At 50.8% G+C, this 21,692-nt stretch overlaps 7 protein-coding genes across 7 annotated transcripts; 3 read left to right on the forward strand and 4 right to left on the reverse strand.

Moving 5' to 3' along the window:
• Window positions 1–159: 159 nt before the first annotated feature.
• N7509_004127 (putative cysteine synthase) lies at window positions 160–1,677 on the forward strand (the record flags this gene model as incomplete). Its single annotated transcript, XM_056628764.1, has 4 exons — window positions 160–417; window positions 510–569; window positions 687–1,425; window positions 1,499–1,677. 4 exons carry the CDS (start codon window positions 160–162, stop codon window positions 1,675–1,677), a joined length of 1,236 nt encoding a protein of 411 aa, XP_056491498.1.
• Window positions 1,678–1,744: 67 nt separating this feature from the next.
• Window positions 1,745–3,754, reverse strand: N7509_004128 (Myb-like DNA-binding domain protein; the record flags this gene model as incomplete). The annotated part of the gene is made up of 1 exon (XM_056628765.1): window positions 1,745–3,754. The coding sequence occupies one exon, from the start codon at window positions 3,752–3,754 to the stop codon at window positions 1,745–1,747; it is 2,010 nt and encodes a 669-aa protein (XP_056491499.1).
• Window positions 3,755–4,130: 376 nt separating this feature from the next.
• Window positions 4,131–5,802, forward strand: N7509_004129 (beclin 1; the record flags this gene model as incomplete). Its single annotated transcript, XM_056628766.1, has 2 exons — window positions 4,131–4,410; window positions 4,475–5,802. The coding sequence occupies 2 exons, from the start codon at window positions 4,131–4,133 to the stop codon at window positions 5,800–5,802; spliced, it is 1,608 nt and encodes a 535-aa protein (XP_056491500.1).
• A 2,898-nt stretch (window positions 5,803–8,700) lies between these two features.
• N7509_004130 (Clr5 domain-containing protein) lies at window positions 8,701–10,147 on the forward strand (the record flags this gene model as incomplete). The annotated part of the gene is made up of 4 exons (XM_056628767.1): window positions 8,701–8,933; window positions 9,100–9,338; window positions 9,393–9,512; window positions 9,612–10,147. 4 exons carry the CDS (start codon window positions 8,701–8,703, stop codon window positions 10,145–10,147), a joined length of 1,128 nt encoding a protein of 375 aa, XP_056491501.1.
• An 822-nt stretch (window positions 10,148–10,969) lies between these two features.
• N7509_004131 (major facilitator superfamily transporter) lies at window positions 10,970–12,933 on the reverse strand (the record flags this gene model as incomplete). The annotated part of the gene is made up of 3 exons (XM_056628768.1): window positions 10,970–11,881; window positions 12,159–12,437; window positions 12,631–12,933. The coding sequence occupies 3 exons, from the start codon at window positions 12,931–12,933 to the stop codon at window positions 10,970–10,972; spliced, it is 1,494 nt and encodes a 497-aa protein (XP_056491502.1).
• A 1,030-nt stretch (window positions 12,934–13,963) lies between these two features.
• On the reverse strand, window positions 13,964–15,534 carry pex13 (peroxin PEX13; the record flags this gene model as incomplete). The annotated part of the gene is made up of 3 exons (XM_056628769.1): window positions 13,964–14,772; window positions 14,832–15,344; window positions 15,483–15,534. 3 exons carry the CDS (start codon window positions 15,532–15,534, stop codon window positions 13,964–13,966), a joined length of 1,374 nt encoding a protein of 457 aa, XP_056491503.1.
• A 731-nt stretch (window positions 15,535–16,265) lies between these two features.
• N7509_004133 (ER oxidoreductin) lies at window positions 16,266–18,287 on the reverse strand (the record flags this gene model as incomplete). Its single annotated transcript, XM_056628770.1, has 3 exons — window positions 16,266–16,401; window positions 16,495–18,113; window positions 18,177–18,287. The coding sequence occupies 3 exons, from the start codon at window positions 18,285–18,287 to the stop codon at window positions 16,266–16,268; spliced, it is 1,866 nt and encodes a 621-aa protein (XP_056491504.1).
• Window positions 18,288–21,692: the final 3,405 nt, after the last annotated feature.

A 21,692-nucleotide genomic window follows, 5' to 3' on the forward strand; every position in this document is an offset into this window, starting at 1 on the left:
TTTAGCCAGAATCTTGATTCGCCCCTTTTCACCTCCAATTGAGAACCCCCCCCCCCGGGGGATATCTACGCACGCAAGTGGTCCGAGCGTCGACATCAGACTGCGCATCGATATCGCGCCAAATTTCAATGAATTAAACGACGGCCTCGAGCACTGAATATGCCGGACCATTCGGCTGTTTATATTGCCACTGCATTTATTGCGGGTGCCGGTCTAGCCTTAATATGTAAAGAGGCACTCACTACGCCGCGCCGCGAAAACCCAACCCCATCCAAATCCGAGCCTGAGGGTCTTGTCGCGCGGCCAGGACCTCCGGCCATTGTCGAGGGCATTGAAGGATGCATTGGGAACACGCCACTCTTCCGGATTAAATCCCTTTCTGATGAGACGGGGTGTGAGATTCTAGGCAAAGCCGAGGTGCGCAAGCCCAGTTCTCCGCTCACCAAATGAGCATAGCTATATACAGGCGAGTTATATGTATAAATGTGGCTAACATTTACGCAATGCAGTTCCTAAACGGAGCTGGCCAGAGCTCAAAAGATCGCGTGGCTCTGAGCATGATTGAAATTGTATGTCATTCCACCCAATGCTTGTTCAATTTTGCACGTATGGCTCTCTACCGGCACCGCTGGAGGAACTGTATCAATAAAAACATCATTATTTGCCAGATATTGACTGAAACCTAGGCCCAAGAACAAGGAATTCTAACCCCCCACTCCGGAGACACAATCTACGAAGGCACATCCGGCTCAACAGGAATTTCACTAGCAACCCTAGCCCGAGCAAAAGGCTACCTAGCCCACATCTGCATGCCCTCAGACCAAGCAATCGAGAAATCCAATCTTCTCCTCAAACTCGGCGCAATAGTCGACCGGGTCCCACCCGCCCCCATCGTGGAAAAAGACAACTTTGTCAACCGCGCGCGTGCCCTTGCCCAGAGTCACACTGGCACAGCATCATCGCAAGGCCGCGGTTTCTTCGCAGACCAATTCGAAAACGAAGCGAACTGGCGCGCCCATTATGGCGGTAGTGGTCCGGAAATCTATGCCCAGTGCGAAGGAAAGATTGATGCCTTTGTCGCGGGTGCGGGTACGGGTGGGACTATCTCTGGCGTTGCGCGATATTTGAAACCGCTACTTCCTAATATTACGATTGTGCTGGCTGATCCTCAGGGAAGCGGGTTGTATAATCGTGTGCGGTTTGGGGTCATGTTTGATCTTAAGGAGAGGGAGGGTACGCGGCGACGACCACAGGTTGATACTATTGTTGAGGGGATTGGGATTAATCGTGTTACGGCTAATTTTGAGGCGGGGAAGGAACTTGTTGATGATGCGGTTAGGGTTACGGACGCGCAGGCTTTGGCTATGGCAAGGTGGTTGGTTGAGAAAGATGGGATCTTTATTGGGAGTAGTAGTGCTGTGAATTGTGAGTTGCTTTCTGCTATCGGTTTCTTGATGATTGATCTTTTTGATATAATTATACTGACTATGGCTACCAGGTATTGCGGCAGTCAAGACGGCGCAAAAGCTAGGCCCGGGCCATCGAATTGTTACGGTCTTGTCCGATTCCGGGTCAAGGCATCTATCCCGGTTCTGGGCGAAGGCTGGTGATGTTGGCGGTGCCGTTGATACAAAGCTTGAAAGCGTTCTTAATGCGCGAGATGAAGATTTTGAGTAGACTCAATCAATTGGTGGTGATACATGTTTTATTTTTTCTATCAATAGTCCAATTCGGGGGGTTTCCCTTAGTCGCTGGACTGGGGTATTGGCCAACTGATAGAACCTTTGACAGGCCTAGCTCCAAGACGGGAAGTATACGAGTCAGGCAGTGGAGGATCTGAACTGACTTCTTCCATGTGGACCTTTGCTTCATCACTGAGTGTACCGAAATCCTCTGTATCCATTTGATCCTCCCCATCGTCTTCATCCTCTCCGTCGCTAATCAAATAGACAGTTGGTGTCTGACTAGCCGAGGGCGAATCGGGGTTAGGAACAGCTGGTGTCTGATGAGTCGAGGGAGTGTCGAGGCGAGTGACAGAGGGTTCTCGATCACGGACGTCTGTTTCTAAAGCATCATTTTTCAAAGGTTGGTATTGTGGGTTAACACAATGCCTCTCTAAGCCACCGCCGTCATTATTCAACTGAGGCAGGGAGGAACTTCCATCGCGATTCCAGACCTCATCTCCAACCCAACGGCGCATTAGCTCAAACTCAATTTCAGCCTTGGATCGGTCGGGCAGCTGTACGTGGAAATCCTTCCAGGCAAGGAATGGCCGATCCTGCAAGCGATCGAAGGTTTCAAGTTCGCTTTGAGACCAGGGAGCTTGGAGTGGAGATGGTTTCGCACGAACAGCAAACCAATGATTTGAGTTCCACTGTGTGAGTTTGTCCAAGCTGCGGTTAGGCAGAAACGGAAGTATCTCCTTCCATCTTTTACCTTCAACGTGGCGCTTGCGAAGCACCAGTCTCATCTCGTCGGGAGTCATTATAGTGCGGGACCTCGGTGATATGGGATCCGAGGACAGTGCAGCAGGTACTAGTGTAGATACAGGGATGGACACAGGGACAGGGCTCGACGCAGGCGCGGCGCCATGTGTTGTGGTGGGAAGTGCAGGGGAATCGTATTGTACATCGATAGAATTTGTCACCGTTGCCCGTGCGTCGCCTTGTTCCACGTGGCTATGATTCGCGTCAAGATGTGTATCTGTAGCCGATTGGTCGTGAGGAGTGGGTTCGGCAGGTGCCAACAATTCAGGATTTAATTCAAATCGAATTTCTTGGTTAGAGTTGTCATGGGCCGTTATGCGCATTCGCTTCCGACGAATGTTCGCTGCGTTGGACGGGGTGGGTGATGGCTGATACTCCTGCAGCGGGTCGTCCGATTCGTCGCCTTCTTCAGCGATATCCGCGAAAGACCAGTCGAGCGCCTCCAGCGCCACGGGGCTGGAATGATACTTGCGTTTCGCCCGGGGTCGGGTTTTGCTCGGCGTCGCTCTGGGCTTCCCCTCTGTGCGCGGACGACGTTTTCTTGGAACACTCCAAAGGGATCTGGAGCCTGGTGGCGATGATTTTCTGTCCACCGTGGGCAGTCGTGGAGTAAATGGCACTTTTGCGAACCTAGTCTCGGTTCTAGGCGTCGAAAAGGAGCGGGGAAGCTCAGGGACTTTCCATACAGGGTCTATTGGGCCCAGTTCCTCGGGAATAGGTTTCACGTCCAGCTCTTCTGGTGCCTGCCAGGCTTGTGGGTTGTCGGAGGTCGAGGTCAATGCAGGCTCTCTTGGATGGGAATGATCCTCGTCGGGGATGGGACCTTTCGATTCCGGTCGCGTGAAGTGGAACAAATCATCCGAGTGCGCGCCTGGATCTTCAAACACAAGGTTATCAGGGTCATGCGGTGATCCGACAGGCTCCTTTTCATTCTCAGATTCAGGATCCTCATCTTCCTTGGCGTGCCATGCCTGACTTTGATCGTTGCGACCCTCCTCTTCCAGGCCCAATAAATGACCATTGTCAACCACAATATCTCCCGTTTCCAGGTCGATCTCATCGCCGACTTCCGTAAAGTCCTGACCGTATTTCGCAAAGATGTCTTCGAAGATAGATTTCAACTTCATATCATTCTGGGCGCGTGCTGTTTGTAGATCCCAGTCATCTGAGACTTCTTCCTCCGGAGGGTCTGAGGTAACCGAGAGACGAGGCCTCTTCGTAGGAGGTTCCATTGTGTTTGTATCGTCGGTGTAGGCGTTGTTGGCCATTTGTTGCGGGCGTTTCGAACGCGTCCGCGTCTGTGTCGCGCGATCGGGGCTGTCAGGTTGAAAGTTGAGACAGCCACTGGCGTCAAGCAATCAAGAATGTTTGCGCATTGCAGTAGTTCGTAATAATCGGAGGTGGGCCACTCCAAACAAAGCGTGGCTAAGCGCGCGCAGCAGTAGAAAAAGTAAAGGTGTGGTTGAGTGAGTGACGTGCGGGAAGGGAAAGCAAAGGGAAGCTCCAACCGCAACCGCGCAACGTCAACGTCGACTTCCACTCAACTTCCTCCCCGCATCCACCGGCATTTCTGCTGCTCCCCCACAAAACATCATATCATCATGAACTTGGACTTGGACTTCAACTGAGATTCCCTCATTCGTCATGTATTGTCAAAAGTGTCGCACGCCCTTGACTCTTGATGGCTCACTGGGCTCGTTGAACCCCACAGCTTTCGAGTTGCTTGTTAGTAAGTGTCCACTCATTCCCATCCAGTCGCAACGAGCGGTGTCTGACCTCAAGCTTCTCGCTGGAATAGACTCTACAGGCAAAACAGTCTCTGACCAAGGAGCTACCCCCTCGGCAAATCGATCCTCCAATCCTCCGGAACGTCGTGAGAATTACGAACGAAATGCAAACCAATCTACGGCCCCCTACTACCGGCGTTCTCTACAAGGCCCGCGGGCCGGAGCCCAGGCTCACGGATCAGGGCTGACACGAGGGGATAGCGGCAGCATGTCTCTTCGTCATGCTCACTGAGTCCCAGTTTGGGCCTCCTGCAGTAGACACGTCTTCGCCGTCCCGTGTCCACCGGAAAAGCTCCCAACCACACGACCCTAACCATGAGAACGGCTCATTCTCAAGTCAGGTCGAGAAAGCCACTCGTCTCTTCGAGATTGTCTCTGCGCGATCGGATATCGATCATCCCATCTGCATAGAATGTACTGATATGTTGGTGGATGGGTTGCAAAAACGATTGAACGCTTCTACAAAGGAGCGTGATGCGTATATTGCGTTTCTTCGGACTTTGAATGCTTCTGTTCCATCAAGCGAGGATATCGATGTGGCCGAACAAAGTCTCCATGAGAGTCTCAAGGCCGAAGAAACAGCCTTTGCCGAACTACAAGCCCTTGAGCGAGAGAAGGACTCACTAGACGAAGAAATCGCCGGTCTCGAAGAAGAGTCTCGGCAGCTCGATTCAGACGAGGAGAGCTTTTGGCGGGCCCGGAACGGCTTCTCTCTCACGTTGGGAGAGTTTCAAACTGAACGGGATGCACTGAACATGCGTTACGACCATGATTCGCAACAGTTGGAGCGATTACAACGGACAAATGTCTACAATGACGCGTTTTGCATTGGCCATGATGGCTATTTCGGGACCATCAATGCCCTGCGTCTTGGCCGTCTGGCCAACCCTTCGGTTGAGTGGCCCGAGATCAATGCGGCCTGGGGCCAGACCTGTCTTTTGCTTTCAACTATTGCAGACCGGCTTAATTTTCAGTTCCAAGGATATCGCCTGCGGCCACTGGGGTCCACCTCTCGGATTGACAAAATTGAGTATCCTGTTCAGCCTGCTGGAACAACTGCTACTGACCGTAGCGCGCCCAAGATCACCCAACTAGATCTCTTCTCCTCGGGTGATCTCCCGCTCAATCTTCCCTGGCTCCACCGTCGCTTCGACAGCGGCATGGTGGCGTTCTTGGAATGTCTACGCCAGCTTGGTCAGTTCGTTGAAGCGACCCCAGCACCCATGGCCTCGCCACGCCGGGGCCAGCCTGGTACCACTGCTCCCGGTGTGAGACTTCCCTACGAAATCAAGCGGGACCGCATCGGCGATGCTAGCATCAAGCTTGGATTCAACCAAAACGACGAAACATGGACGCGCGCGTGCAAGTATACCCTAACTTGCTGCAAGTTTCTTCTCGCGCACACGAGCAATGTCGCCAGCACTGGCTCTCATTCGGCGGCCGTCGCCGCGGCGGCGGTAGCTGCTAGCAATCCAGCAGCTCGACCGTCCTCCACCTCAAGCCCCGCCCCCGCCAAGTCGCGGCCCTGAACAAGGCAGCGTCAAAGGCTCAAGGATTAAGGACCAAAGAATGAAGGATTCAGCCAGGAGGCTACGTGCATGCGGTGAGCATCTCGTGCATGCCATCCTGGTCGATTAATTTGGAGGCGGCGCTCTTTGCTATTGAATGATCACTTTGCTAGGAGGGGTTTCACCAGGGACTTTTTCTCAGGTAGTAGCTCCACGTACTTATGACCGAGGATGGGCTTTTACCTATGGCAGCACCACTCAGGCTTGGTTGAACAGGGCAAGCCTAGTTGGGCCATCCCGGGTTTTGATCGGCAGAAGCTAAGAATCGCCAATCTCCCTTGTCATCTATTCGGCTGGTTGCAGGAGACCACTCGTGGAGCGCGGAAGACGCCGTTCTATTCCCATTTGGCCTGCGCCTCAACTCCTCCTCACAGCGGGCCAAAGGAATCCACTTCCGATATGATCCTGCAGTCTCGTTTCGCGCCGCCACGACTCCCTTCTGATCCGGTCTGCGCGCTACATCCTAGTACCTGCATGCGATCCGAGCCGGTGAACGGTGGTCCGTGGGGCGTATGGCCACGGTCGCGGCAGATATCTCCGCCGCCAGGTTCGGCGTTTGAAGTGTGGGCCTGAGCTCGAGCCAGCTCCACGCGGAACTGGCCTGCCGTATGGTTCTTTTTGTCGCTCGGACTCCCGTTCTGGCCCCTTTTCCCCTTCGGCCTGGAACCTCGTTTTTGCCTCAGTCCGTGCTGGCAAGCCGTCGTCAATGCTGCCCAGGATGTGAAAGAGTCCACTTTGAGCCCACTCTGGGAGGGGCCGGAGTCCACATGGAATCCACTCGGATACCGTTTCTTGTCGGGTGCATAAGTACTAAACAAACTAAATGAAGAGGAGCACTGGCAACAGCCCCCAATGACCGCGCGCCCCGCATTTCGCCTCGAACCTCAGATCGATACCTGTTCGAGGAAGGGCGCTTCGGACTATGCATGCAGGAGGGACGGTGCCCGATTGTTCAGACTCGTACTTGTGTCCTGTGCCTCACTCTCTCCTCATTTGCCACGTACTTTTCAAACAATACTTCCAGACGCCTCGACCAGTACATGAGCCAGGGCCAAGTGTACCTCCGTACCTCCGTATATACAAGATCGATCTCCCTAATGTAATACATACACCATTGACGCAGTCCCTCCGTACTTTGTTCGTTTCCCTCGGGGACTGGGGGGTTGACCTCCCCGACCGTGTCGATCAATGCAGCCATCGATGCCTTGCCACCTGACACACTGATCGCGTTCTAGATATTGGCAACCGGGCCAGGGACGTTGTTCACTTCTTTGTACTCTGTACTCCAGTGCCCAGGCGGAATACCTCGAGACCTTTCCATTCGAAAGTACCGATCTTTTTTCAATCACTATCCCCGAAATACGATGGCACCACCCCTGGACTTACTGCCCATGTACTTTGTACCTCTGGCAGTGTACATCACAAAAGGACGAATAATTCCAAATGCGATCGTAATCCTCGCCTCTTTGTTTCATCTCCCTTTTTTTTTTACCCTTTATTATTTTCTCACCCCCTCTCCCCTTTGATTCTACCCTACGATTCCCACGTCAGACGCATGAGTCAGGACCCACGAGAGGTCTGAGTTTCGGCCGGATATGGTCAAGGGCCTAATGGGTTCAGAGACCAAAGCGCAAGGAATGCGAGGACTGAGACTCGCCCCTTGAATGGGGGAGGAGTGACACATTGCATCCTGGGTCACTAGCCCTTTTGCGCGCCTATTTTTACAACATTCTGGGGAGGGGATGACACTGTCTAACGGCGAGGCATGTCTAACGGTTTCCCCCCCCCCCCCACACACCTTGCGTCCACGAGGCAACTTGACAAGTGGACAAAAATGACCAAAAATGACCAAAATGAGTGGGATGCAAGACCACCACCACTGACCAGCAAAACAAAAAGATATTAATAATCCCAGGTATCATACAGCTTTCGCCTGTAACAATACGAAATGGGGTGGCTTGTCGAACCAGAATGCTGGGAAGTTGAGTGAGTCCAAACAAAGGCTGTCACGAGTCTCGGGCCGCTCCCGGTCCATCCTGGGTCCATGGTCGAGTGTCCGGGGTATTGCCTAGTATCAACAGTACTAGTACGGAGCATCCTTGTCTATATTGCTCTGTATTGCCTTAGGGCAATCCATGCATTTATTCACGAATTGGTATCGCCATGAAAAAAAGAGAGAGGAGCTCATCCGAGTATCTCCAGGACCTCCTTTGTCCCATCATGCCAAATATCCAATCAACGATCCCAACCCACCCGGCCCTCCAGTCTCCTGTGGGCCAGGCAGCGGAAAATGCATCCCATTTGCGGCCAGTGCACTGCATGTAATAGTTCGGTTAGGCTGCGCAGTAGTGCAAAAGTACCTCAGCTCCACCGAGAAAGGCAATAGCCTCCAGCGAATAAGCCCACTTACTTTCAACCAGGCTAGAGCCCGGCCGGAGATCTCTCCCAGCATCCCGTACCGTTGGCGATCATGACAGTGACAGTGCACCTGGAGCCCCCCTCCCCATCGCCTCCATCCTTCGCGCTCGCTGATTTGCCCGGGGAAGCCAGGGGTCGTGCGTCCGCCGCAGCTCGCCGCAAAGAGAAATCGAGAGATTCCTTGGCCGATGCTCAAGTTGCCTGGTGATCCATTCTTCATTACTGGCTTCTTTTTTTTTCCATTTTTCCCTTTTTTATTAAGAAAACCATTTTATTCTCTCGCTTTTCTCGCTGCTCAGCTAATGGGTTTTTATTGCTTCCGATTGCCATTTTGATTTGTATTATTTTTGCTTTGCTTTCTTTTCTTTTCCCCCTCCTCGCCCTCGCCCTCTCTCTCTCTCTCGTCGGCTCTTCGCCTCCCTCGCTCTCCCCCATGGCAAGATGGATCCTTTCCCCCCGCTATCGTCCATGACGCTCTCACCGCAATCGCCAACTCCGGGTCCGAATCCATCTAATTCCACTCAGAATCCCACCACCTCATCCATTTTTCGGCCCCGCCGATCCGAGGATTGGCACGAGTATCGCGAGATTATTGAGCAACTCTACCGCAATGACCAACTGAAGCTGCGCGATGTGAAGCGCATTATGGAGCGTGATTATAAATTCCAGGCCTCGTATGTTTTATATCAGATTTTCTTTCCATCCATCATTGTTCCGATTTTGTCCCTCATTCATTTCCATCGATCTGTATCTGCAATTTGGGTTCTATTTTCAAGTAGCCTGATGCACTTCGATTTTACCTATTGTCTCTGTCCAGCCGTGAAATTAACATAATCCCAGAGAAAAACAATACAAAGATCGCCTTGCTGCCTGGCACGTTCGCAAGAATATTAAAGCCAAAGAAGTCCACCTTATGATTCGAAAACAGCAAAAGCGTGCCGCGAGGGGCAAACAGACGGCTTTCCGGGTGAACGGACAAGAAGTTGACAGCAAGCGCATTGCTCGGTTTCAGCGTCGCTACGGCGATAGTTGGAGCGAGGAGAAAGACAAGGATATTCAACAGATGAGCCCGGAACCCAGTACGCCGACCTCTATCATACCTCTTTTCGTATAGATGTCTAATATCATCATAGCAACCCCGTCCGACATGACTTGCTATACTCCAGAGCCTGCCGACGAGGCCGCCACGCCTATATCACCTCCAGAGATCCAGTCTCCATCGCGCGAGCCCTCATCTTACCCTCTTAGCTACGGTAAGTACCATCATTTTGCATCTGCCTCTGCATTGAGGTGACACCCGCGCTCACGCATTACACTCGCTTGTCCATATTGAACCCCGCTAATCTAAGCAGACCCCAATCACATCGACTCCATCCCCGACCTCATCATAGATGACGACTCACCATTCCCAATAAGCATGCATCATAATCCAACTCGACGAACGTATCATCATCAATCTGAATCATTAGTGCACACGCCCCATTCACATGCTCAACACCCACAATCTCCGCACGCACAACACCCACATGCACATCATCCGCATCCGCACTCACTTCCACCTCCTCATCTACCGCACCCTCACCACACCGTCATGTCTGCCACCGCAGGCTCTATGCCTCCACTTCAACCCGTGGCGCCCGCGATTCCACTGCAACCCGCCGCAGCCCCTGGACCGGCGTCTTCACATCGAGACTTCATGAACGCAGGGGGTATCGTGGCACCCCCTGCAAATATGGTCCATACGAACGAGTGGGATCGTCTTGATAATTTCCAGACACGCCTCGAGCTGCTAAACACCCGCCTAAACGATTCCATGTCAAGGTGGAATCGGGATCAAGATCCCAATGAGGTCCCTCATCATCCTCATCATGAAGGACTCGGGCTATAATCGGTTTCTTTATTCCCATCTTCCTCCTCCTCTTCCTTTCTTCTCTCTTCTCTCTGTGCTATGTAACTGGATTACCTCTTCATTTTTTTCTCCTCCTCCCCTCTCCTTCACCTCCCTCCTGTCTCATCTCTTGCCTCTTCCTCTTCCCTTCCTCTTCCCCCCCTTTCCCTGTCTCTCCCTATAGTTTCAATCTCGCGGTTTCTTCGGAGTGTGCTCTTTTATTTGTCCAAGTATACATGCATCAGTCAGGGAGAGCGAGAAAAATCATAGCAAGGCGTTTCTTCATAACGGGTCGCTTCGTTTCGTTTCATTTTGTTTCGTTTCCATCGGGACTGTTTAGATCGGACTTGTGCTTGTCCCTGTTTACCTTCGACCTGATGACCTAGGGTTCTTCTAACCTTCATTCCATTGTTTATATATTACATTTCACCCCGCATTCCAAGATGTCAAAAGCAAAAGCAAAAGTTATAGAAAGTGCAGGACTACCACTATTACTATCACCGTCACTATCACTATCACTCACCCTAACAATCCCATCCCAGCGCGGTTATTGAGTCTGAGACTCACGATTATGAATCTGAATCCGATCATCACCACCTCCGACTGGGAGTCCTTCACCACTTTGTACCAACACACCAAGACCACTGTCAACTTGAACCCTTCTACCACTGACACTCTCCTCATCCTCCTTCTCCTCCTCAACCGCCGGCATCCTCTTCCACCCCCATCCACCGCCCCAACCAACCCAACCCTCCTCCCGCGGCCCTCTAACTCCTCCCAAAAGAATCGCCAACCCCGCAAATCCCACCGCAGCAACCTCAGTCACAACCCACCCAAATCTAACAAAAAGCAACGGCCCCAAACTCGTCCCAAGAATATCCCCCCGAAAAGAAACAACACAAACGCCGTATTCACCCTACTCCTTGCACCGGGGGCCGACTCATAAATCGCAACCCGACACGCCGTCAACGCAACCTGTTGTCCTAAATCAAGTAGAATGCACTGAATAATTGGTCCAGCGATGTTCCCCCCGGGCCTGCTGTCGATGTCGACGCTGACCCTCGTGCTGGTGTCGCTTCCAACAATCCCAACAACAGCACCAACCAAACAAAATCCAACCCCAACGAGCGCGGAAACAAGCGGGACTGACTTCTCAAGGACAAGACGCGAGTATACAGGTCCAAATGCCATGGGGAGAATACCCACGACGGCGAATAACCCGATCACAAGCGTGGAGTAGGAGTACGGTTCGGCCGAAAGGAGGAATGTCAGCGTCGTCCAGAATGATGTGTATGGTACTGAGAAGCAGAAGCCCATCAGGGAGGCTTGGATTAGAGTTGGATTGTTGATGAAGAGGGTTATTATACTCCATAGGACTGATGGGTATAGGAGCAGTCTTTGTTGGAAGGTCGCTTTCTTTTTCTTTGATGGGTTGGCACTTGTATCTTGCGCTGTTGATGTCGACTCGGACGCTGATGCTGGCGTGGTGTTTGCGTTGGTGATATCCATAGTAGCAGGATAATCTGGCATAAAAGCCCACAACATAATCGTGATACAAACCTGCAGTCCCAGCGCGAGCCAGTAGATATTTCTCCAGGATGTATATTGTGATATTATTCCTGCTATGACGCGGGCGATTAGTAGGCCGAGGAGTAAGCCTGATGAGACGAGGGATATGGCTGTTGCGCGGTGTGTGGGCGGGGCGATGTCGCCGATTAGAGGAAGCATTATTTGCTGTGAGATATCATGGTGGTTAGTGCTAGTATCTGGGGTATGCTCCGTCTGCTAAAGTCTCTTTCTAGACTTATCATATCCAAGGTTCAAGTTCATAGTTGACAATGTTCAAGTTGTGTCTTGGATGTTGAGTCTTCCAAGCCCGAGTCCTTTCTGTCCCTACCAACTAGTAGTTCCTACTAGTAAGTAATACTTATATACCCGCCACCTAACTAGCACCCTTTACTATAGAGAGCACTAACAGGAATCTTCAAAAGAAATAAAAGCATATACATACCGGCGTAACAGTCGAAACAGCAACAACAAAACTAAGCGCAACAAAGCACTCAAAATTCCCCGTCAAACAAAGTCCCAACCAAACGGCCGCCGTAAAGCTCGTCAGGAGTAAAGTAAATGGTCTTCTTCGGACAAGATCGCCAAGCGGGCAGAGGAAGACTAGGCCTACGGCGTAGCCTGCTTGCATGACTGTTGGGATTTGCGTAACGCGTTCGTAGGGGACGGCGAAGTCGGAGGCGAGGAGGGTTAGGAGGGGGGTGTTGTAGTAGAGGTTTGCGACCTTTTTTTGTCAGGGAGGAAATGGTTAGTTCAACTTGAAGTTTCCACTGGGGAGTGGACTCGGAGGTATATCATGTAGTTCGAATCCTTATCCGGACTTGAATATATCGACTGAGAATGACAAGGGAAAGAAGTAGTAAAGACCAGAGTAACCAAGCCACCTAGGTAGTAAAAAAATAAAAACTACAACTCACCGTAAATGTCGTCGCAAACCCAAATAAAACCGTCAACGCCCAGCTGAATTTCACCGGATTCGCTGGATCCCAGCGACATCGGTGCGGTGTGTAAGTGACCAGAGACCAGATCCTGTACAGTAGGGAGTTGGAACCCAATTGTGCGGTAGACTCGGACTGGGACTCGGACTCATGTGCGAATCTGAAGCAGGGGATTTCCTCTTTCCCTTGTTTTTGTTCTTGTGGGTGCTGTGATCTGTTTTTCTGCGTGGGATCGAGTTGTGTTTCATTTGGGAGGGTGTTTTTCTCCGGTGGGCGGGGCATGGTGGGTTCGTTGGAGACTTTTGAGATTATAATTGTTGTGTTGGTTTTTTCTTTTTGTCTATTACTGTACTGTACCCTGTCCCCGACGATCGCGATTCCTCTATGTGACAGGAAGAAGCGAGGAGGGGAGGAGGAGGAGGCGATGACTCGGAGTAAACGGGGAGCAAGAAAATAGATAGTCGAACAGGTAAAAGTGAAAGGAAAGTTATGAAATTTAGAGCCGGAGGAAAGAAAAAAAAAGGAAAACAAGGCTTGCATTAAGAAAGTTTGATAAGGATAGGCTAGTTCGTTAATCCTTGTCCATGGTGGTATTCATGGAGGGGGAACCTAACTACTATACAGGGCGAACGCAATTTTGTGAGAACTCCTTCGGAATTTTGGCCCCATTCAATGTAATGTAGTATTCACCGAGCATTACCAGGGCAGTTCTTTCTATCATAATATGATTGGTATTTAGTCAAGGGCTACACTCTTAATGAATGGAAAAGGAAAATAAATTTGAATCAAATAAATCAATATGCATGTGCATTGCACTGGTAGATACTAAATACAATACAGAGTCATGGAAATCGCTAAGCCCAGTCCAACCCCATCCGGAGATAATCAGAAAAGAAAAGAAAATAGGTAGTAAAAAGATAGAAAAGAAAGAGGTGAGCAAGCAGATAACAGATCCCCGCCCCCAAGCCCAGGGGAGTTGTGGGTAAGAGGGAAGCGGGGAATTTGTAAAGGCGGAGGAAATTTGAGCCTCGTCCGCTTGTGCGACGTGGGACAAGATCCGAAACAGGTAGATCATTGGGTGAGATTTCACTTATAAGATCGGAAGGGGGAATCCTGAAAAATTCAACCATGTCCACGGATTCAGTCCCAAATGAGGTAGAGGAGGGGTGTCAAAAAAAGTAGAAAGAAAAGTTCGAACGTAAAAATCCCGACAGGCTTTTTTGCGTTTCATCGCGTCGAAAAATCAGTTCCAGTCCCAGTCCGGTGAAGTGCAGTGCAGTCCAATCTAGCCATAAATCTATAAGTTTCCCAATCAAGAATAGAAAGTGCTCTTTTGGAAGCTCTCAGGTGAGATATCGCCCATCTTGCCCTTCAGCTCGGGAGGCTGATCAGACTTGGACAGAGCAGACAGACTCTGAGTTCGCTCAGGAGCACCCTTGACCGGAGCAGCGAGAGGCGCCGCCTCCGGACCCTCGATGGCCGCCTGATTAGGACGGCGCTGGATAGTCTCCAGGTACGGGCCGGGGAGATATCCGACGCCACCATCACGAGCACGGCAGCGCCACCACTCGGAAGCATTACCCATGGGATCAGACTTGCTGAGAACAGCGACGATATCGCCCTTCTTCACGGCGAGATCGATGCCGTTGCTCTCCTGCGTCTCGGGAGAGTAATCGTAGAGCACGCGGCAGAAGTCTAGCTTCGTGGGGTCGAGTGAAGCTGCGGAGCCGGGCTCGCCGTTTGGTCCGACGAGTTGTTGGCGGCGGCGAGCTTCTTCTTCTTGGGAGCGGGCGAGTGCTTTGATGAGCTTGCCCATTAGGTAGGGGAGGCCGAAGACGGCTACAAGGAACATGAAGAAGGGTTTCTTGGAGGGCTTGGCTGGGGCGGGGGAACCGTCGGGGAGACTGGCGGCGGATGAGCGACCGCCCATGAAGGCTGCGAATGCCGAGGGTGTGAGGGCTGTTGCGTCGGCTGGGGTGGTCGGCCGGTAAGTTTCGCGATGAGGGTGCGGAACCAGCGGATTATGGTGAAGATTCCCAGGGCTGAGCCGAGGGTGTTGCGCAGGTTGCCGAATTGCTCGGCGACCGAGACCATTGCTGAGACATGTTAGTACAATGATGTCTCGGAGAGATGATAAATGGGATATATAGATGTTGACTGGGGTATTGATTGAAACTCACCAAAGAATGAACTGTGCGTGGCCATGTAGGTGCTCTCGAGCATCTGGGCGAATCCGCCAAAGGCACCGACGATGCTCTCGATCATGTGGAAGGTGGCCTGGGTGCTCTGGCTGAAGGAGTTGGTCAAGCTGTTGGGGTCATTGGGATCCTGCCCAGGCATGCCCCCGTACATCCCTCCCATACCTCCCATACCGCCGTACATCCCTCCCATGCCGCCGTAACCGCCGTACATGGAGCCCATGCCTCCCATCGAGCCGAAGCGGGAGTAGGGAGAGGAGTAGCCGCCCATACCACCCATGCCACTCATGCTGCCATATCCTCCGTAGCCGGTGGATCCTAAGCGGGAGGCGCCATATGGGGAGTAGTTGGAGGCAGTGTTGTTGACGACGGAGTTGAGAGTGTTGGGGCGAGAGGGGAGGTCGGGGGCGGAGGTGGTTGAAGTTGCGGGGTTGGCCGCGGAGGAAGCCATCGCGGTGGCCGCTGGACTGGGTGTGGTTGTGGTTAATGCGTTTCCTGGGGTGTTGTTAGTTTGAGGTCAAGTATTCGATGAGTCGACGAGTTGCAGGGTGATCGACTGGGGCGGGAGTAGGGCGAAGGCCGAGGGACAACAGTCACCGTCACGGGTATCAAAAGACTCAGAATCAGACTCACCGGTTGCAGCGCCTGCTCTCTCCCACGGTTTAGGTGGCGACACCGACGCCATGATAGGATTTAGCGACCTTGCATTAGGTCTGGGTTAAAGAAGGGAGGGGGTAGCGTGGAAGGGTAGATGGTGGAGAATGGAAACTGGAGAAAAGATGGGGGAAGAGTGAAATCGGTCGCATGTGGCCGGCAGTGGAGAAACCGAGGATGTCGGCGTTGTCCGTGGAGTGCTGAGAGTTACGCAGGTGGCGATACTCCACACAGTATAGTATAGTATAGTATAGTATAGTATAGTATAGTATACTAGTACTCTACATTTAATATTTACCAAGTAGTAGAGAAGTGTTCATTAATTATCATTAATTACTCCCTTCCTCACTTCTACCCCATTACATTGTGCCCTTGTGCCCTTGTATACTTATCACTCGTGGCCGATCTCGGCGTCGGTCTCCGAGGCCGTCGGGAAACGTCCCGAGGCAAGTATGAATAATCGGTATACTTATACAATACACTAGTACAAAGTATACAAGTATCTTTTACAAGTACCCAAGTATACTACATATAACCTTGGAACTTGAACTTGAACTTGAAGTAGTCTCTAGTACTACTAGTACAAAGGTATTTCTACAAATTGAATAACATCGAGTAAATAGCCATTTCTACAGCTCATCTAACTCTATACAATAACCCGAAACCAAGGTGAATCAAATGAACCACCCAACGCCATGTGCTATATACAATCATGCAATCCAATTACAACGCCGATCCCAATGCATTGGCAATACCCTCAAGTTAGAGCTCTTGTTGATGCGGGTTAGAAACAACATTCGGGTCGGATGGCGCCTGCAACCCCCATTCACGCGGAGGTACAGTCACTCCAAGCCAGTAATGCCACAGACGCCGCGCTTCCATACAACTAATTTGATACCTAGCGAAAAGATTCAGATTAGTCGCAAGAAATCATTTGGATCCGCACGACACGGATACAGATACAAATATAGGGAGGGGGGGTGAAACTTACAAGGTTCGCGGAAGATCGGCCCACGCGCGGATCACGTACAACATCGTGTCCCGCACCATCTGCCACTCAGTCATGATATCGTCCATAGTCGACGCGTCCGGGTCACGAGGAGGTCGAACCCAGGGGTATCGGTGATCGGGACCCGGTTCATCGGGGCCATGGTAGTACTGCACATTCTCCGATTCATAGTACAAGATACCACTTCCGTCGTGCCTCAATTTGATCTGTTTAGGATCATTGGAGAACTGTTTGATCTTTGCTGCCTTGGGCGTGGACGGTGCGGCGAAATGTTGAGGGAAGGCATTGTCATTGCCGGCTTCGATTGCTTCTTCGAAACTGCGCGCTGCGGCGATACTGTGTGAGATGCGGCCGAGAGTGTTGATGAGGGAGACGAGTTCCGTTCGGCGGAGGGGTGGGTTCTCGCCGTTCTTTGTCTCGTCGTACTCGAATAGGACCTTTAGGGCGGTTCCGTAGCCGTTTACTTGGAGTTTGCCCCAGAGTCGGCACTTGTCGCATCCCACGCAGTCCATTAGTCGACTGACGTTGCGGAAGCGGTTGCGGAAGTCTTCCTTTAATCCGTCGGCGCTGGGGTCTTGGAACATCAAGTTCTCGTCGAAAATTTGAGGGGGGCGGGAGAGAATCTCGGTCAGCTCGTTGACGCGCTCCTTGGTGTCGAGTTGCTGGGTTGGGTCGCTGGTACAGAAAGTGTAGTTTTGAAGATGCTTGCGGAGCTTGGCGACGGCGCGCGACACCAGGGCGTAGTTGAAGTACATATTCGAGATACGCTCCGGATGCTCGTGGAGGCGGTCCTTGAAGCATTGCATGTTGGGTTGCCAATTTCCAGTCGTCTGGTTGAGGTAGTCCCAGCAGAGGTGGGTAGAGATGGAAGCATGCATACCGCTAATAAGACGGTGGAAGACACGCTTCTCCAAACACTCATTGTCCAGCGGGAGCCCGTCCAATCGAGCCGACTCCTTCTGAAGCACGTTGCGGAAATCCGAGAATGCTTGCAGTCCGCCGCCGCCCAATGGCGCATTGAGCGACTGCTGCCCAGCCAACTCCTCGGCATCGTGCTTCATGAAACAGTTCTCGCGGTAAATCGCGTCCCAAACCTGGTGCGCACCTTCTCCGGAGTATCCGGTGAATCGCTCCGGGTTGTCGACGAGACTCACGTAGTCCCCTTTACCAGCCGACCCTTCGTCTTCGGGAACGCAAAAGTCCCGCTCATCGCATTCATCGTCGTACTCGACCACGCAACTTTCCCCGACACCCTCACCGAGAGTTCCTTGAAGAGGACGCTCTTTCGGTCGCTCGGCTTGGACTTTGCGAGGTGGGTGTTTCGCCTTGGGACCTTCAAGTTTACTCAGTTCTTCGGCTCGCCACGTCAGCGGGATATCTTCTTCGGATTCGATTGTGTTGACGGAGCAGGCGATGTTGCCGCACATGCTATTGGCATCGGACCAAAAGGGGCATTCTTTGTTGAAGAGGTTGAGACGGTAGTAGGAGAAGAAATCGGTTTCTTGTGTGATTGATTGGAGTAGGGTGTAGACTTCGTCGTTGAGTTTGTTGATGGTACCGTAGGAGACACACGCGTCGGTGACCATGGCCAAGGGGTCAATCTAGTACAGCGGAATCGTCAGTCACGGGGGGTTCTAGGGAAAGGGAATCCGGGGCAAATTTACCGCGCATTTCATTGTGTCCAGCGCGCCGGAGTCATGGTTGCTGGCATCGGCATCGGCGAGGCTTCCAAGGGCAAAGACTGCCGCGAAGAGCAGCCTGACAGCTCCACGCATATTGGCGGTATTTTCGGCGGCCGTAAAGAAAGTACTATCGTCTCAAAGGGTAACGGTGACGGTAGAGGACGAGCAATGCAGGGGAAGATAAAGATTGCAAGGTGGCGTAAAAGTTGGAGAAATCTCCAACTGTCGGTAGGACAGATCGAAATATGGGAAAGGAGGGACCACCTAGTTGGCGCGACAGCATGTACAGAATATCGACATTCAAAAATGGAACTTGAAAGCAAAAAAAGCCAACCGTGATTGAAATGCAGGGACAACAAAGTATAAAGAAAGCAAGTGGAAGTGGACAGGACAGTCTGGCCTCGGTGGCGATCGGCCGATCGAGTGCCAAGACATGCGTGGGCTGACAAACACGAGAACTAACTAACTAACTAATGGATTACTAGTAATGTACGGAATACTCGGAATTCATCAGGAGAGAGATCATACGAGTGGGAAGAATTGTTTCATAATATACTAGTACTAAGAGTATACTACTAGTATTGACGAGTAATTAATTGGGATGGTTGTGGTGTGGTACTACAAGTTGCTAGTTGTAGTACTGACCACCCCGGGACAACCGTCGGATATAACGACGATCGCTCGGAGATAAACAAACTACAACAATAAATATATTAGGAACATAGTATTATCCCACATACTAGTACTAATATCATGGGAACATCGATGTATTTTGTCGATTATATTATTATTACCTAGGCACTATTTATGTTCAAATTCAAGTTGTCTAGCCATTGGGCAATTACGACTCGTAATCAGGACTTGAAAATGTAGTATAGTAATAGTACCATGATGAGGTTATATATAGATTCAAGAAAACGAACTATACCGAAATAAACTCAACCCCAAATAACCTTGAACAACCTTAGAACAGAACACTGACACAAACCTTGAACACACCAAACGAACTTGAGCTTTAACCAGACACTTGAATTTGAAAATGGACTCCAGACTTCAAGTTCATCAGCGGGAAGAGAACAGGCGGCTAGCGTATTGAATACCCGCAGACCTGGGGATCATTGCGGACAAAACGTGCTTTGATGGATGCGGTGTAGATGCTCTTCCATATTTTCTTTCCGATTAAACGTCCTACTGCACTCCTCATCCGGACATTCGAACGAACCCGGATCAACGTGTTGGGTTTTGATATGTCGAAATAGAGTCCCTTTGTTTGCGAAGGGTCGGGGCCTTTCGCAGCCTGCCCAACCACATTCTAGTAGGGTATGGGTCGAACTGTTCAAGACACAGCTATTGTTAGGAAAATTTTTAAACAGAATATAATTTCATGGCGTATTGGGGGAGCTCTAAACCTCTTTTTTGTAACGCGGTGAGTGCCAAATTTTCTATGAATATGTCGATGTTGACTTTTCTTGGGTAGAAATGAACCATTCGCGACGGAAGTTGATGTGTGTGGGCTTAAACCCAACCATTCAGAGCCAGAAAACATAGCTTTCTCGGCATGTTCCAAGTCCCCATTCTTCTCTAGGACATCGTGCAAAGGATTGTGGCCCGTGTGAAGAACAAACTGGGAGGATGGGAGTGGAGTGATCGAATTGGAGTGATATTCCAGGTTGTAATCACTTAGGGTAGATCCATCCACGTGAATTGATGTTGAGAATGGAAATTTTAGAGAAGGGTCCTCGGTAGCAAGTTTGTCAGAGGAAGTCGGTTCATAGCTAAGGTACTGTTTTGAAGACGAGTTCAAGTTGATAGCAGAAGGGGAATTGAACGAAGACCAAGCCATCTTAAAAAGTAGTTGCGGAGTAAGCTTTAATCAGAAGAACCTTGGAAGTCCTGGTGATTGTCGAAGTCTAAATGAGCTGGTTTTTTTCAATTACTATCGTTGAAGGGAAAGATGGTTCTTATAGTACATTCATTCATTTCCAGTTGGCGATGGGATTTCCCCGAAATCAACTACTAAAATTTCCAGATTACTCACAATGGAACCTTTTTTGACTGAATCGACACGATCTTTGCTGATTACTGAATTAGAATCAGCATCAACCCCACCTGAGACTATGTCCTAGACCAATCATACCACTTATTATCCACGTCATCTCGCCCTCGCGAGGTCCTATCCTTCAACTTTGGGGCGAAATCCTTGCAAGTTACGATGCGGCTCTGACAGATACGACCAATCATAGTGCCAACGCCTCGCCTGATCTGGTGGCATATTATGCCGCTGTATATGCCGCTGTATCTCTATAATATTAGAAGGGGTACGGGCGCAGCGTTTCACTCTGGGCCGCAGTAGCAAGCCTAAGAAGTGCCGCAATGGGTTAGAATGCCGATCCAACGATACAGCTGCAAAAAGCCTACCTGGTATCTCATAGCCAGAAACTTATAAGCGGGACTTCTGAAGCACGAAGGTCATGCAGTAAAAGGGCTCGGAGTCTTTAACCCCGGTAACATCAATATTAGTATTGGGCATCCAATGCCTTCGAGGAAATGCTTTGCCGCCGAAATACGATGATGTGCGTAAATCGATACATCGCTCGTAATTTCAAAACGACAAACCTTGGTCGCGTCAAATTCGATATACATAAAATGCGACTTCCATCTGTGTTCGGAAAAGCTCATTTTTATTTACTAGTTTACTTACATGGCGTGTTCAAGTTCTCGGCTCGCTTAGTATTCAGTGACAGCAATTTGTAAGTATATGTACAGGAGCAGCCATTAGTTAACTACTATGTTACATCAAGGTCATTGTGTTCTTTTCTCCCCATGTGATCCATTCATGGTTCAGCTCAGCAAGGCCGACCTGCCTAAACCTCAAGCTATCATTTCTTAAACGAGCCAAAATGAGTGCGTATGCAAGTATCGGGTTTTCCTCCTCCCACAAGGTAGAAACATGAGCGCAGAAAAAATCACTCTCCATCACTGTATGCTCATCGGATATCTCCTGGGAAGAATCCGCATGCTCTTCGCGAGTCTGTTTCTGTGTGCAGTACGTGGTCACAGTTTGCGAGAATGAGGGGATCTCTCGTATCCGAGCTCGGATTGTAAGCGATGCTGGCTGTTCCAGCGGCAGCGCCGATACAATGTCGGGAACCTCGCTATCGATGAGCTCAAATTCACAGGAAGAAGGCGATCGAACAGGACCGGGATCCCGTGATACTCGACGATCACGAGTGAAAGAGATGCGTCCTTTGTAGGCAATCCAGGTCCATGAGGGTAGGTTCAGAGAGTCTAGGAATTGGAGCTTGCCCCTAAATCCCGGCTCAGAGCTCCGACTCGAAAGTGCCCCACGTTTCACGGCTTCGGGAAACAAGCACGATGACCCCAACGCAAAAATCACCTCACCTTGCGCAATGAATTTGCCGAATCATGTTTCGTTCCGAGGAACACTAGTACTGATGAAGGAAAGCCACGCGACTGGTTAGAGGGTCATATAAATGT

The sequence above is a fragment of the Penicillium cosmopolitanum genome, assembly GCF_028827165.1.
Source record: "Penicillium cosmopolitanum strain IBT 29677 chromosome Unknown utg000005l:1.0-4006212.0:1.0-4009387.0, whole genome shotgun sequence".
Lineage (NCBI taxonomy): Eukaryota > Fungi > Ascomycota > Eurotiomycetes > Eurotiales > Aspergillaceae > Penicillium > Penicillium cosmopolitanum.